The following is a 17,362-nucleotide window of genomic DNA, read 5'->3' as shown; positions in this document are numbered from 1 at the left end:
GACACAAATGTTAACACTAGAGAAACATAGTTTCTAAACATTGTGTCTTTCCATATAGATGTCTGTATTAAGCCGTATTCAAATTATATAGATAAATATTTACAGACCATGATCATTTATTCTTCTCCAAGAAGGTATTGTAAATTGCCTCATTATTGTTGGGCACCACAAAGAGGAAAATATTGGCATTTTTGTTTATATATAATTCGATTTGAGTTACATCAGTAACATTTCTCCAAAATTTCCTCATCCATTGAATTACGGGTTATACAGGGTCAGTCCTTCCTACTAAAGAAGCTTGCTAGCATGGGCTCTTCACAATGAATAGTGAGAGAGTTAAAACCACAACTCCAGGTAACCCTCTTGACAACTGCCCCTTTAGTAAATAAACCCAATTTGATTTATTTTCTGGCAATTAACCAGTTAAATATTGTAAGTGGAATTGCAGAGCTTATACAGTATTCCAACATTGTATTTCAAGCGTTACTAACTTCTGAAGCTTCAGCTGTTGTAGGGTAGGATCAACAGGCTTGCTGGGAGTCATGGTAGTTGCAGTCCAGCCACTGATCTGTAAGAGGGATTGGTTAGACAACTATGTAGCCCCCGGCTCTGTCCTGGACAAGCATGTGCCCTTTTGTATTGTAGGGCATATTAGATTAAGTTGCTGCTTGCCTAAGATGCCCAAGAGAGCCCAAGCCTTTTAAAATGCAACCTTAAAGAAGTTGTTTTCACTCACATTACTTCCGCCCCGATGGCATGATATTTTTCCACTTATTTGTATATCTTGTGTATTCCCTTGTTGCGTGATCGCTATACATTTTTAAACGAATGTTATATCCAGAGCAAATGTTCAAAAGTGACAGGAAATGTATTACAGGCCTTTTATGTAGCAAAATCCCTTGTATGCGCTGTCATAGGGGACTGTGCCATTTATAGCAGCCATGGTAGCTTGTAGTCGCGTCTTAAGAAACTGTAAATAATGACGGGAACCATTGCATTTTAATACATTATCCTACATACAGAGGCCCTGAAAGTGTCACCGATTTCATCCGATAACTGGGCAGACAGCGGAGAAATTTTGTAAAAAAAAATAACAATAATAATAATAATAATAAAAATAATAATAATAATAAAAAAAGAAATATATTTATATATATATATATTATTATTATTATTTTTTTTTCATATATATGTTTTAATTCATTTTTTATACATATGTTTTAATTCATTTCTTTGCTTCAGATCCCCACATAGAAATAATATTGTCTGTTGTTTGTAACCATCGATTGTTACTTGGAGATAACAGATAAAGTAACACTGTTCAGTCGTAACATTCCAAGAATGGATACATTAAAAGAACGTGACTTAGTAGGGAACCAGATTGTACAGATGTATTTTTTCATTGCTTTGAACTTTTTTTAACGATAGTTTAACTAATATTATTCAGCTGGAAACCAGATAGATGCCGGGAAAGAACAGGTTACTTGTGCTCTTCATTTAACCATTTAACTGTCAGACAGGACGGTACCTAACGCAAAGCAAAATAATTTTGATTAAATAATGTTGATTAAATTATGGGTATATAAATATATATACCATAATTTAATGTGTGTGTGTATATATATATATATATATATATATATATATATATTAGTAAAAAGCTTTTTTGCGCAGATTCATGCGTTCTAACCAACTAATAGGGCAGCAATTGAAGCAATACAATCCACGCATGCAAAATAACCATTTTATAGTCATAGGTTTAACAAGCATTGAGAGTTGCTAATTTAACCCTTTCAGTAGCAGTGTACTATCCACGATGCTATAAGAGGGTTAAGTCTGAAACACACAGCTGGCGCTGCAACAGTTAACCATTCCTCTTCAAATACATATATTGTCCTTTAAGGGTTAACGTGTGATGACTGTACCAACCAAACCTGTTATGCAGGCGCAGGCAATTGGGTAATTATTGTTGGAATCAAACTGGAAAAAAAACATCCCAGTCTTCAATTAAAAAACATTAAAACCATGCCCACACTGGAAACCCTGACCCCTGTATAATGCAATATTGCTCACATTGAACCCCTCTGACAGAGGATTGGTTAAAGTACAAAGAAATTCATGTTTGCTAAGGCTTTACCCTTTGCATGTAAATGTGCTGATGTGTTAAGACAAAGAGAATGCGATGAACGGAAAGCAATTCATTGTTGAATCTGCCCACAGCAGGGCATTTCACAGTTACAGTGCACTCCATTTAAATTCTTCTTCTGCCTGCTGCTTCATTGAAACCTCCAGTTTCCCCGATGCAATGTGTTTGTTTCTGCTATTAGTGTTGCTTTTAACATCTTCACAGTTATTGTAGTTAGGGGTGTAAATGATTACACGCAAATGTGCTCATTGATTCTCTGTTGTAGCTGTAAGGGACAACATGCAGTTGTAAGGCTGGCACGTTTAAGTCAGCGCTTCACAATAAATGAACGATTGCAGTAAAACATCAGAGTGTTTAGGGATGATGGGACTTGGAGTCAGCACTGGTAGTTGCCGGAGCTGCGTGGGGGAGAATGGTGCGCTTCACTTGGTTAGAGTGAATGAGTTCATAGAGCATTGTAGTCTGCTGTCTATACTTGGACAATAAAGCCCCTAACACTGGACAGGACAAGTGCATGCTTGCAGCACCAGCTTGAATGGTCAGCTCCTCCTCCAAAAGTAAAGCTCTGCAATGACTACTCCCTCAATTCACAAAGCAGCCAGTGCCAAGCGTGGGAAGAGTTTCATTGAAATTCAGCGTTTTCCTTCTGTGGACATCCCAATCAACCACATAAGTGACAAGATTTAGTGTGTGTGTGTGTGTGTGTGTATGTGTGTGTACAATCGCAATATGATTTACTTCCATGACCCCCAAGGCTCAATAAAAAAAAAGAGTTAACTTCTAATACTTGAATGTTTTGAACTAATGTACTTGAACTTGATGTGTTCTAGTTTTGACCAATGCCGCAGGCCTTATTTATGTGGCACCTGACATTAAAGAGTTTATGGAGCAGATGCCGGGGTAAAGTGAGGGCTCCTATACCCCCCAGCAAATATTAACATTACTATATGAATTTAGGTATAATAATCACTAAATAGAGTCAGGAGAGGCTCATTGATTTCACTTTTCATTATGAAGATCCAAACCCCACTGAGCTTCTGTTGTAAAATGTATTTACTTGAGAACCTTGCCAGTGTTGTGCCTTAATGGTGAATGGGGACCCAACATGTGTAGACAGTGTCTTGGAGTTCTAGAGCAAGTGGTTGTGAAAATATACATGATTTCCCAGGGCAGACCCACCCTGATGATGTGGCCACAAGTGACAAGAGCCACAAGCAGCTGTGAGGAGCTACAGGTTGGATAACAGACAATCGGAGCTGTCGGGTGTCTCGGGCTTCACTTGGAGTGTGAAGAATGGCAGAGCGCACTCCTCCTGCCAAGAGGAACTTAAGTGTTTGTTAAACAAAGACTTCCTACTACTTGTGTCCGAGACAACCAGAGAATATGCGTATATAATACATTCTAAGGGCTCCTTCTCTGGATAAAACCAAATCCAAAGCAACAAAACAAGGAAAGGCTGCCCTTTGAATAAGGGAGGGGGTGATACAGGATGGTGGGTTTTGCTCACTTAAAGGATCTGAGTGGATCTTAGAAAGAACATTCATTTGGAAAGAAGACGAAACCAGGATCCGAGCTCTTCTGCAACCGATTGCTTTCCTGCAAAGAGTTTCGATGCATCCAGAGATATTGCACGTGATCATTTCGCATCGGATTGGGTTTCCATAGCATCACTTGTCTGATCTATGTATATGTTTATATGGCACACTAGGACCGATAAAGTCCTCTGTAGCGGTACATCATCACCTTCCTGCTGGGAACCATCGCAACGATTTTATTGAGTCGCTCCTTCCCTCCCTCCCCTCCTTAGCGATATTATCTTTGATCTGGAAAACACAGCAGAAGTGGGGAACAATCCCGACTGCCCAGAGTGGGAGAGAGACTGCCGGGTTTCGAGATTGGGGTGGAAAGAAGGAAGGGGGGTATATAAATATATATATATGTGGCGTGACGTCACGAGTGGAGCGGAGGGAAAGTTGCGCCGAGCTCTGGCAGTGTTTAAATAAGGAAGGGAGCGGGCAGTGGCACTGAGCCTCCGGCGCTGTACGAAGCCTGACATCCATACACCTCTGTTAGCATCCAGCTCGGAGCCCCGGGTACCCGCGCATTGAGGCCAGCACGATCAACGTTTTTTCCTCCCCGAAAATAGAAGGGAAAGGAAGGAGAGCATCCTCCGCAATCAGCACCAGAGCAGGGATCCTGCACAGCTGCGGCTGCAGCATCACGGACCGTGGATGTCTATCTGCTGCCAGGGAGCCAGCCCTTCCCTGGATCATTGCATCGGAATGAGCCCCAGGGCTGGCGTGTCCCTCGGCTAAGCCAATCAATCCCAGGGAATAGGACAATCCTTGGCAAAGCGCAGGAGGCGGACGTGGGAGAGAGAAAGCAAGTCCCGTTGTTTTGGTGGAGTAACATTCCATTCTACAGCGGAAGGACGGACACTTGGAGAAGGATTTAAAAACGGGCAGGGAGCCTCCTTCACTCCCGGCTTAGCACCATAGCGCTGCAGCTATTGCCCAGCAACACGTAAAAGAGGGGAGAAAAAAAAGCCCCCCTCCTAGACGTGCACAGACACATAGCAGCCTGCTGCATGAGAAGGGGTCTTACCGCCAGCCTTCGAGAAGTTGCAGCAAAGAGGGGGGAGGACGTGCTGGGAGAAGAGGAAGGAGGGGAGAGCCCAAAGCGACTGGAAGTATAAGAGACAGAACACCGTGCAGCCCCCCAAGAAAGATTACAACAAAAAAGGGGGGAGGGGGGCTTGAGAAAAGCCTGGACTGGGTGATCACTGAGCAACAAGAAGGCGATCATTGATGGCTTCAGTGTATTGCGCAATCCGTCGGAGTCCCTCGGCCAACTCAGAGGAACAGATAGCTGATTCATGGATCGTTTCGAGCTTCCTGTTTCCATCACTCGAGCAGAGAATGGTGCCTGAGACTTTAGTGTGAGCCAGCGGCCGCTACTGCGAGTGGGAGCTCTTTCTGCTTTGCACAGCCAGCCTGGCTGATCGGGAGCCCTTGATGCATTGCTGTGGCGTAGGGGATCCACTGTGTTACTTTCTGGCTATTTGTTGAGTTGGAAAGCGACATGCAGCTCTTGAAAGCTTTATGGGCATTAGCAGGAGCCGCTATCTGCTGTTTTCTTATATTTGTTATACACTCCCAGTTCCTTAAAGAAGGTAAATATAATTCCCCTTTCTTTGATTTTTTTTTTTTTTTTTTAATGCCACTATGCATTGGGATGCTTTAATGTCTGTGTAGAACTGCCTGGTCCATTTGGGTAGCAGAGCTGTCATTGCTTGTTAGGCACTGTAATTGTGGATGCGGTAAGATGAAAGCGATTTTATGTACAAAGGCATGGTGGTAATAGAAGGCTTTCCGCAGTTTTTACATTTAGGAGCAATTAACACTAGAGAGAGCCTTGGAGATGCACATTGTGTACAGAAAAAAGAGATGCTCTTATGCAGGTGGAAGGACTCTCAGCCTAGCCTGGGATGAGAGAGAGAGAAAAAAAATCACGTTGAGTAATTGGCTTGTTTGGAATCCAGATCAATAGGTGCCCTGATCCCCTTTTATTCAGCAAGTTTTCAATAGATGGCACTAAAGTTCTATGGAAAGGGCAGAGGAGTGCAAACACAACGGTCCAAACCCGAAGCTCTACCCTCTGCAGCTCAGCTTCAGGCTATAGTCTTCCCTTCAATGCTCCAAACAACCTCATTGACTGCATTTTGGGTGGCAATTTCCTATTAACCACCCCGGTGGAAATACTGTGTGCGAAAGGTTAATGGAAAGAGACATTCCCCTATTTGCAGACACAGTTGTATTTTTACCCTTCTCTATGCAAACATTTGCAAATGCATGTACTGCACTATGGCTTTGTGATCAGTACTTACAATATATATAGTCTGCTTGGAACATACCTATTATATTATACATATAAGGCTCCATCAAACTAATCTTTTTCAGCTGTTAATCCATCTGCCATTACCCAGGTAAACTTTGTGGGGTTTATTAAATACAACAGAGACCAAACTTAAGTGTATTTAAGTCTAAAAGTGCATACTTAAAAAAAAAATAATAAAATTATTTCCTGCTGAGCTTCTGATACAGTATACCAGTTGTTTAATTTTCAGATGACAACACTTGGTTATTCTGTTGCAAATCTAGAAAGCAAAGCAACATTGTTACAAGATCTACAGCAGCTATAATTTGCCTGTCAATATAACCCAGGCGTTGGGGGGTATTGATTATGCCTTTGAGCCCAATGTGGCAAGGTGAGATCCCTTTAGGGTTTACTTAAGCCCATTCTGTCATCAAGGGGTTAAATCAGATTTCTCAGAAGATAGTTTCCGCCACAGAAATAACAAAGATCTCATCTGTTGCTATAGAATTTATTATTGCCATGTACATAGACATACAACTGGGCTTTCTGCTATGTTCTAAGCAAACATCACAGGAATGTATGTATTCTTATCATTCTCATGATCATCATCCTTATAACTGATTGCTACCAAAGTGAAGCTTTACTAAAATGTATTGGAAATGTATTTTTCCTTAAATGAAGAGGCAAAATAAATGTTGTTTGCATGGTTATTTTTATTATTTAAGAAGGATAGAGTCATTTGTCAATATGTGACAGTTAATGTGTATGTGGCCAGTTAGATATCTATCTATCTATCTATCTATCTATCTATCTATCTATCTATCTTTCTTTCTTTCTTTCTTTCTTTCTTTCTTTCTTTCTGTAGTAAGTTAGAATTACTATAAAAGCATCAAGCACCCTAAAGAAGCATCATTTTTTTAAATGTCAAGAAGAACCTGCTAGGTAGAGGTCTCCTGTAGTGTAGAAATTTGCTCTCTAAAGACAAGTACCTTACAAGTTAACAAGGAGTGTTAATGAATTGATCTCATGCCCAGTTTTTTTTCTGTTTGAAAGGGTCATTTTCTGTTTTCATTTTGAATGTTGTGAAACTTAATGTGAAATGGAATTTATTATATGAAAATATATATATTTTTTTTGCCAGAGAATGGAATTTCGAGACACTTTTAACTTTGTTTCCACTCTTTTAAGTAGCCATCAAATTGTTTTCATACTGTAAGCATTACAAACCATCAGAGTTTATTGGATTACTGGAATCAAATGTTGCCATGTGACTCCCTTGTGTAATGTGGGTGTCTTTGTTCATTACTATTATGCTTGTGTAGTTACAGTAGTAACAGGAACAATTATTTCATGAAGGTATAGCTTTTAACTTACTATGCTGCCAATAAATATAAAGTAATGCCATGCTTGATCACCGGCTTATAACATAGCATACAATGGCTATGCTTATGTTTCATATATGGAATCCATGGCATCATAAAATCTTCTAAGGACTTCAACCAACTGGTGTCAATACACAAAACAAAAAATGTATAAATAAAGCCACTACAGTTAGCAGTTTTTGAGTCCTGTGAGAAATATGTTTGTTTCCTAATATATTTTAGTCTAATAAGCATTGCATACAATACTTCTAGATAGTTCAATAATAATCAGGCCCGATTCCCATAGGTATATCACATTATGTTATGTTTTGTACCCAATTGTCATTTTCACAGGCTATAAATGTACACCTAAATAGTATTAAATGTTATATAAACCCTAATTGTATGGCTATGCTGTATGATAAAAAGATGCTCAAGCTAGGGAAAGATAAATGATCACCAGGACAGGGACCAATGCTTTACAAGCCTCATCCTTTGAGGTTGGAGGGGTTAAATTCATAGTCCAACATTTAAAACTACGATTGGTATAAACCCTTTATACCATGGTGATATACTCATTTTTGTATCTTTATCGTACTGTATCTTGCATAAAATGTAGCAAAGGGTCACCTGAAAATCTGATATATTATACTATATATATGAGGTGGTGATGTTTCTCTAATGAAGTTGACTTGATAGCAACACTTACTTGATGTGAGCATTGGGAACAATCTGTGCTTGTTCTGAAGTGAGTGGGAAAAAGCTGTTTAAATGTCCATTTTCATGAAAATGTTTTTTCCAGAAAGTATAGAATGGGTGACATGGGGCGCTATTTTCCACACTTAGGCTTTTGTTCAGAAATACAGGTCGTCCTGTGGCTAATCCGTTCCCTAATGTCCAATCTGTCTCTCAATGTTTCAAGAAGATGAATGGAACTGTGAACTAAGGAAAGGGCATTGTAATTTATAATTGCAGTCCCATGCCTGTCTAATCTTTGCAGAAAGAACTGTAACCACATTTTAGACTTTTACAGACTTCAAGAAAGCAAAGTAAATAAGGGCATTAAATAGGATACACACACACATATATATCTATATCTATATACCGTATATCTATATATCTATATATATATATATCTATATATATATCTATATATATATATATCTATCAGGGGTTAGGATTATTACGCTGCTCATGCTATGATTGTTACTTATAGAGTGATGTCTTTACACAGCACATAAAAAGTGGTATCTTTACAATAGCATTATGTTTGATTATTTGGAGTCATCCTACATTGGTCAATCCGGTTGTGGACCCTTGCTAGTGTATATGTGGATTTATGATGGGCTTGTATATGATGATTATGAAAATATCAAATAAAATATGAAAAGATTATGACTTTTGAATGCCAGAGAGTAGATTAATATTAATAGGAAATCAAGATAAATGTGAAGGGCAGAGTATTGAGCACCAGATGGGTTTTAAAAATGTTGCCATGCAAAGTTCCTTAAAACCATTACTAGAAAGAATCTCTATCGCTTAACTAGCTTGCACTATAGACCCTATACTTTGATGCTAGAAAATATTTAATTATTTTATGCTTGTTGAAGAGAGCTTTATTAATATAAAAAGGGAATGAACGTGTGAAACATTATGTGTATCGCTTTCCCTATGCTTGATATGTAACTCTTGAATGCTTGTTGGTCAGTATATGATGTCTGGTTAATTACTTGCAGAATACAGAATGCATGAATTCTATCAGAGTGCAAACTCTTAAAAACTGTGTATCCATAAACTATCAATGTATATAGAAGCAACGTACTATCCCAACATCACCACACACCTTGGTTTACAGATGTAATCCTGTTTTTCTTTGTTGTTTGGTTAACCTAGTGTCAAGCTAGGAGCTTTGCATTGCAGCCTCATCTACACCTATGACTGTTTCTATCATCCTGTGATCTGCAACATAGTAGGGCAGAACTAGGGACTGCATGTATTAGAAGCTTCTTGAACATCAAACATCAACAGTAGCATACAAGTACAAAATAGTGATGTCACATTACAAGGGGTAACATCATTTGCAGTATGCTTATGTACAGTTTAGTGTAAAGTCCAAAGGAATTAACAGAAGGGATAAAGAACTACATATATACATTTAGAAATGCACTTGATAAGTGGGTATTCAGAATAATTTGGTAATATTATTGCCTTTTAATCGAAAGCACACAATAAACCTTTCCAGACGATTGTTAATTATGTTTGAATCCCAGTTTTTGATGCCATGACATGAAGATAGTGGAAATGAAACCTCAACTATGATGGTCAATGGAAATTCAGATCAAAAAGTATAAATTTAAAAAAATGATCTAAAGCTGCATTAAGACATAGCAAAAGACAATTCATGGGATTTATTTTACCCCACTTTGTGGTAAATCTACAATAAACTGCTGCAACCAAATGAGAAAGTAATGTATTAAAGGTAGCAAAGCTCTATGGTATCTCAGAACCATAGTTAACGATAGATGATATTCTAGCTGTAAATCACACATGCCAGAGCATGAGGAAGCTTTCTGAAAATGACAATGACTATTTACTAAAGCAATAGTTGACAGAATAGTTGCAGTTCCATCTTCCTGACTTCGCTTTACATTACCAAGGCCAAGCCCAGTACCAGTACCGTTTTGCTCCAAGAATAGCTTGATTGCTGCATATAAGGCGTATTTAAAATAGTGACATTTCTCACTAATTCTCTATAATTCTCTATAATATAGAGAAATTTACCCGGAGTGAGTCTTCATAATGTATCAATTTATGGATTTGAATCTACAACTCTCAATTCTGTAAAACTTACCTACCAACTCCAATTTAGTTGGTTTCATGAACCGTAACTGATTTTAGACACACAGCTGTGTTGCTATATATATAAATATCTATCTATCTATCTATCTATCTATCTATCTATCTATCTATCTATCTATCTATCTATCTATCTATATATATATATATATCGCTGGGCTATAATCTTTTAATTTAATATTCCTTTTAAAGCAAATGCAATTGAGGGACAAGCATAAATAAATCTGTAAGGTCTGTAGGTCTGAATATTTTAGCTTAGATTACTGTTTTATTTCTGTGGTGTAATTTATTAATGAAAAGAACATGTGTTATTAAGTGCATTATCATGTGTTGGTTCAAATCATTATAGACTTTCTACCATTAATATGGAAGAAAGATTTGAGGTTATATTGCTTTGTGCATATGCTAGGATGATACAAACATCTTTTGACCATAATGAGTAGAACTCTAGAATGTCTCCAACAGAAAATTTGGAAATTATTTCATTTTCAATCCAATATATCCAGCAGTATTACAAGATTTAAGTATTAATTTAAGTATTGATTAAATATGGCTAAAAGTGTCCTGTAAAAGACAACATATGAATAAATGAACCTTATACATCATAGTGATGTGCCTATTTATTGAGGGCATCTTATGTGACAGGACTGTGCGTTATTTTCTGAAAGATGTGCAGCCGTTTCTAAACATAACGATCATATTGGTTTATACACAGCAGTTTTTGGTTTGTCTGTGAAGTATATCAATAACCATCAACATTTAAAGTTCTTGAGGAGTGGTGTCAAATTCCTGTCCCGTGGCATAGAAGTTTATATATTTTTTTTCATTACATATATATTAGTTTTTCATTACACTTTTGTTGTCCTTAGCAGTATACTCTTTTTTTTTGCAGATAAGGTCTGCAACTTCTGAAACTTTACATATTTGTATTTGTTCTATTTGCAACTTGTAGCATTTATATTAATAAAAAAAAAATATTGATGCAGCATTTATATTACTAAAATAAAAAAATGCATATGAATGCAGCATCTGTATGAAACCAAAAACACTGTGAATATGTGATTACCCCACTTTTTACATGCTTCTAATGCTGCAGAGTTGTGTGATTTTGTTTATATATATATATATATATATATATATATATATATATATACATACATACATATCATTAGGGGGATAGAGTGTTAATTGGATGTAGCTTGGTAACACATCAAATATGCTGTGGAAATTAACTGGAAAAAGGCTAATGCTAACGATATTTCCCTTTTGTGCCATAATGGTTGCAACCCATGTCGTTGATAAATACTGAGCAGTATCTAGATGGACTCATGGGGACCACTCTGCATGACAGTTGCAAAAATATTTTTTTTAGGACATTTTTTAAGGCATTTATGGTTGTCTTAAAGATTTCTCTAATTGGCAGAAATATCGTAGCACCAATAGATCAAACAACTATCTAACTTGGTTCAGTTCTACATTTTGTGTTGGACCAGGTTCTCTTTCATCCATGTTCGTCCAGGGGAATTTCAAACATGTACTCAATCTCCCATGATGCTCAGTCAATCTGGCATGTTAAGTATCATGGGAAATTAGTACAATTGTAGTGTCAAAGCTTAGTTTTTCTATCATTATGGATTTGCACTACAGCTGCTGTGGAATGAACATCTGATGATTCTCAGCCATCCATTTGGTTGGCTGAACATTATGACAAAATAGTTCTTTGAGTGTCAAATGTTACTACAACTTCTGGAAAGCTACGGGGTGTCCTATTTTGGTTACAAGTCTTTATGTTGTTGTTTTTTTTACTCAGAAGGAATAGTAGCTAGTAACTGTAGATTGGTTGCAAACTCATGTTGACTGCATCTAGTTGTGGCTAACCTTTACCACCCTAGCTATTGTAAACACAAGTTCTTATGTTGTGCAGGTTCATGATGGTCTGTTAGCTACTACTACCATGGTTAATGGGTAACTAACATTTGTCCCCCACCAGGAAACCATTCTCCTGAGCCAACAAAGTTAAGCAATAGGAATGAGGTAAGAAAGTACTGTGGAGGAAGAGGGAAACATGCACAGATATCCTCCCCTTGGAAAAAATCCCATGCTTTCAAGTAATTGTTTTGAATTAATTTGATTACAGATACAGTTGATATAAAAAGTCTACACACCCCTGTTCTGCAAGCTTCTTGTGATGTTAAAGAATGAGACAATGATAAATCATGTCAGAACTTTTTCTACCTTTAATGTGACCTATAATGTGAACAATTAAATTGCAAAACAAACTGAAATATTTGAGGGGGGAGGTCACAATAACCTGGTTGCACAAGTGTGCACGCCCTTTGGGGCAGTGGCTTTGTTCAGAAATAACCAATCACATTCAAATTCACGCTAAATAGAAGTCATTACACACCTGCCATTATTTAAAGTGACTCTGATTAATCACAAATAAAGTCCAGCTGTTCTATTAGGATTTCCCCAACATTTGCTTAGTTGCATCTCAGAGCAAAAGCCATGGTCCGCAGAGAGCTTCCAAAGCATCAGAGGGATCCCATTGTTGAAAGATATCAGTCAGGAGAAGGGTATAACATTGAACACAATGAAGACATCATCAAGTGGAGACAATATGGCACAACAGAGACATTACCAAGAACTGGACGTCCCTCCAAAATTGACGAGAAGAAAACTTCAGGGAGGCTTACAAGAGGCCTACTGCAACATTAAATAAACTGCAGGAATTTCTGGCTTTGGGCTACATGTGACAACAATCCCCCTTATTCTTGATATGAATTGGCTATGGGGTAGGATGGCAAGACAGAAGCCTTTTCTTATAAAGAAAAACATCCAAGCCCGGCTGAAGTTTGCAAAAACAAACATCAAGTCCCCCAAAAGCACGTGGAAAAATCTGTTATGGTCTGATGAAACCAAGGTTGAACTTTTTGGCCATCATTCCAAAAGGTATGCTTAGTGCAAAAACAACACTGCAACACCATACCCACAGTGAAGCATGGTGGTGGCAGCATCATGCTTTTGGGCTGTTGTTCTTCAGCTGGAACCGGGGCCTTAGTCAGGATGGAGGGAATTATAAACTAACTTTCAAGCGTCCGTTAGGAAGCTGAAGCTGAAGAGGAATTTCACCTTTCAGCATGACAATGACCCAAAGCACAAATTCAAATCCACAAAGGCATGGCTTCATCAGAAGAAGATTAACATTTTGGAATGGCCCAGCCAGAACCCAGACCTGAATCCAATTGAACATCTGTGGGGTTATCTGAAGAGAGCTGTGCACAGGAGATGTCCTCGCAATCTGACAAATTTGGAGCGCTTTTGCAAAGAAGAGTGGGCAAATATTGCCACGTCAAGATGTGCCATGCTAATAGACTCCTACCCAAAAAGACTGATTGCTGTAATACAATCAAAATGTGCTTCAACAAAGTATTAGTTTAGGGGTGTGCACACGTATGCAACCAGGTTATTGTGAGTTTAGTTTTCCCCCTCAAAGATTTCAGTTTGCTTTGCAATTGAATTGTTCACATTATAGGTCACATTAAAGGTGGAAAAAGTTCTGACATGATTTATCTTTGTCTCATTCTTTAAAATCACAAGAACCTGGTATTTTAACAGGGGTGTGTAGACTTTTTATATCCACTGTATTTTAGCATACAAGATTTTTATATTTTCTTTAGAGACTAATCAAAACTGTTTGAAACAACTACCATGTTGGATGTTAAAGCCCCATTAACATGCCAGGAGTCTCTCTACTTATTGTAGAGACATATGGTCTCATGCTTTGTATGTCTTTAACGCAGTTGTTTATGATAAAAAATATGTTTCACTTCTAGTACCCAGATTTGGATAGTGTTATCTTTCAGTGGCATTATATATAATGACAACTGATATCGGCAAATCCCATATCCTGTAAGAAGCTGGAGAAAGAGATTCAAGTCACTGCTAAACCCATTTATACTTTCAGGATTAGGATTTTGATGTACATAGTCTATTTGTGGAAGAAAAGAAGCATAAGGATTACTTACGTTGTATTTTTCTTTCCACTATTTCAGTGCCAAAGAGGTAAATAATACGATTGGCCAAGATGACTGAGGCTGAGGCTGAGGCTAAGACCAGACTTGAGCCAGATGCCTGGCTTGACTCACTGTTCTGAGAATTAAACACAATAGGACTGGAAAATTGGGAAATTTGACTTCTACCTTCAGCAAACTGTCTCTATTGTGTCATCCAAGATCCATGCAGAGAGACCTATTTGGGCAAAGGGTGTTTAGTTATTGTAAACCTCTTTTTACTGGCTTAAGCAGCTCTAGCAAACACCCACTGATTCTGTCCACCCAAATATCGAGGGGCCCAAGCTTTATTGGTTTTATAATCCATAGCTGCCATAATATCACATATTCTTCTGTAGCAGATATGATGATTTGCTGGTGTTCAAAAGGTAATGGTGTATTTTGGACTCGGTTTGATTAACTGTTGTCTTTAACCTATTGGATACTATTAAAAACATGTCGTTACAGCAGTGTTAAAGTGCAGAGTACATAATGAAGTGTGATCCAAGAGAATCTGTTAACAAGAAATCACTATCCTCTATTAGTTCAGCAAATGGGGTGTAGAAAAAGAACTTGGCACTTCTAACTTTCCACCTTACAAATGTTCCATTACATTCAAATGAGAGGAAAAAAAGCATCATATAGATCATATTACTGAAAGACTTTCTATATCAACACCAGTCTGTCATGTTTAAGCAATTCTTTTTCCAAGCATTTATAAGATATAGGTATTAAAATAAATGTGAAATGTGAAACATACATTTTAAGCTTCTATTGTTATATTTCAACTTTTTTAGTGTTAGTTTGACAATTACATGGTTTTACCAGCTTGTAATTACTATTAATCACACCTGACAATTTGAAAAATAAAATACCTAAAATATATTGCAAACAGGGCTTTGTTTTATATTACTCTGCAGATAAAAATAGTCTATATATATGTATGTTAAAATTATTTATTATAATTGTATAATTTATTTATAATTGAATATACTGTATTTAAATGTATATACAATCGAAATGTTTTGTGGCAGCAAAAAATATTTTATGCCTCCAAATTAATAATGAAGTCAACTTTTTATCATGCATCCAGATTGCTTTACATGACCTTTAATTAGCTATGAAGACTACTGTTTTGTTTAAGACATAGTACATATAGGATACTGTTCATTTTATCATACTGATTTGGATTGGTTGTCTCTCTCCAAAGTATTTGTACTTTGTATATTGGCAATATTCAATAAACTGAATATTAGATAATACCATACAACGGGTGGAAGGCACAAAGTTTTTTCTATTTTCTCGTGTTGCTAAGTTATTTTAGGGTAGGCCCGGTTACTTGTGGTTCTTTTTTGTTTTGTATGATGCAAAATGTTGATTCATGAAATCATTTAAAATCGGGTAATTGTATCTCATTTTATTACTACATGTTTCCTTGTTGTGGATAGATTTTACAATAAAGTATTCATATTCTAACCAGTTGGAATATTTCTATATTGTGTTTGCCAAAGCACTGCTTAATGAATCCGTGATTTACAATATGCTTCTATTTGTGAAAATATATCTAGAAAAGTTTGTAATGGTATGTTTAGTGTGCTTTGTGTTTTTAATTTACTAATTATGTTCTAAGATGAGCCATATAACACATTTTGTGGGTCACTTCTTGTTTCAGTGACAAACTGGGGTCATAGGGGTTAGTTACTATTCTTATTACTTTGAAACTACTTTATGGTTCTTTAAAGTATTTGCCCTGCACCTGCATTACTGCGTTACTCCAGAAATAAGATAAATGAATACAAGATTGATGACCAAAGAAATTGAATCTGTCAGCAGGGAAGGTAGAGAGATATTGAGAGAGAGTGTGAGAGACTAAGTGAGAGTGTGAGTAAGAGTGAATGAGTATGTGATTGAAAGTGTGAGAGAGCATGAGCGAGAGTGTGAGATAGTCAGTGGGAGTATAACATAGCTTAAGAGTGAGTGAGAACATGAGAGAGTATAAGAGTGAGTGAGTGTGAGAGGCCATAACTAATAGTTTATAAACTACATGTGCATAAATAATATTGCATACATGTATTTCCTAATATTTATATATCATTTTTGTAACAAAATGTGCATGTCGTGCGGCTCTCAGACATGTAAAGTTTATTGTATGTGGTTCTTATGTTAAGCAAGTTTGGCCAACCCTGTAATTAGACCAAGCTCCTATTGTGGTCTTTTGCACTCACACATTTTAATGGTTAGGAACATAAGAATGCTTTGGCTTTCTACATATACAAGATTTATAATATTTTGTTTTTGAGTGATATAATTGGGGTGTTTTTTTTCAATAAATAATAGACCTATAAGTGAAGGCTAATCCTTTATAAAACACTTCTCTAGAAGCAGTATCTGCACATTCTCTACTATCTAGAATATAGACCCTGTCATTATAAAACAATCATATGCAAGTGGTTTACATATGATGTGCAAGTACTGCAAAGTAGCCTCAGTGCGGAAACACTGAATTTTATATAGGATTTTCTGCAGCAATTAACCTTGTGCAGAATCAATATCTCATGCCTGTGTTATTGATACCATTCCATAATACCATTCAGTAAAGTAAAACACATTTTAACCCACAACTTTCAACACCTTCCTACAAACACTATAGTTTAGCATGCAATATTTTAATTGATGATTGTATCAACCATGATGATTAATGGGAAGCATTTACTTTTGACCTAAAGCATACAAAATCTTGTTTCCTAGTTTAAAAAAATGTCAGAAAGAAAACAGCAACTGGGCCATTTTCAGCTGCAGCTTGATGGTAACATTGAATAAACCGCTTGCCAACTAGGTCAGCCAAATGTCGGACTGCAAGTTTCTATTTTATGACATTTTACAAAGAAGGACATGTATGTTTTTTTTGTGTTTTCTTTAAAGAAAATGTACACTTTTAGGGAATAATTTTATATAATATTTTATATGTTCATACCTTCTACTAGATAATATCTCTCTTGTGGTTGGGAATTATAAAATAAATTCCAATCTTGTCTATAATTGAGAGACTACTGGCTAAGCTGTAAGTTGCA

The 17,362-nt window shown here is 37.0% G+C and overlaps 1 protein-coding gene across 2 annotated transcripts in view; it reads left to right on the top strand.

Moving 5' to 3' along the window:
- The first annotated feature begins 4,887 nt into the window (after positions 1–4,887).
- TAFA5 (TAFA chemokine like family member 5) overlaps positions 4,888–17,362 on the top strand; it is a 224,837-nt gene continuing 212,362 nt past the window's right edge. For both annotated transcript variants that reach the window (XM_053464614.1, XM_053464613.1), the window contains exon 1: positions 4,888–5,318. In XM_053464614.1, coding sequence (XP_053320589.1) covers positions 5,228–5,318 — 91 coding nt within the window. In that variant the 5' untranslated portion in view covers positions 4,888–5,227. The remainder of the gene's footprint in view (positions 5,319–17,362) is intronic.

The sequence above is a fragment of the Spea bombifrons genome, chromosome 4 (assembly GCF_027358695.1).
Source record: "Spea bombifrons isolate aSpeBom1 chromosome 4, aSpeBom1.2.pri, whole genome shotgun sequence".
NCBI lineage: Eukaryota > Metazoa > Chordata > Amphibia > Anura > Pelobatidae > Spea > Spea bombifrons.
The sequence above is the reverse complement of the archived record's forward strand: the minus strand, read 5'-3'. Positions and strand labels throughout refer to the sequence as shown.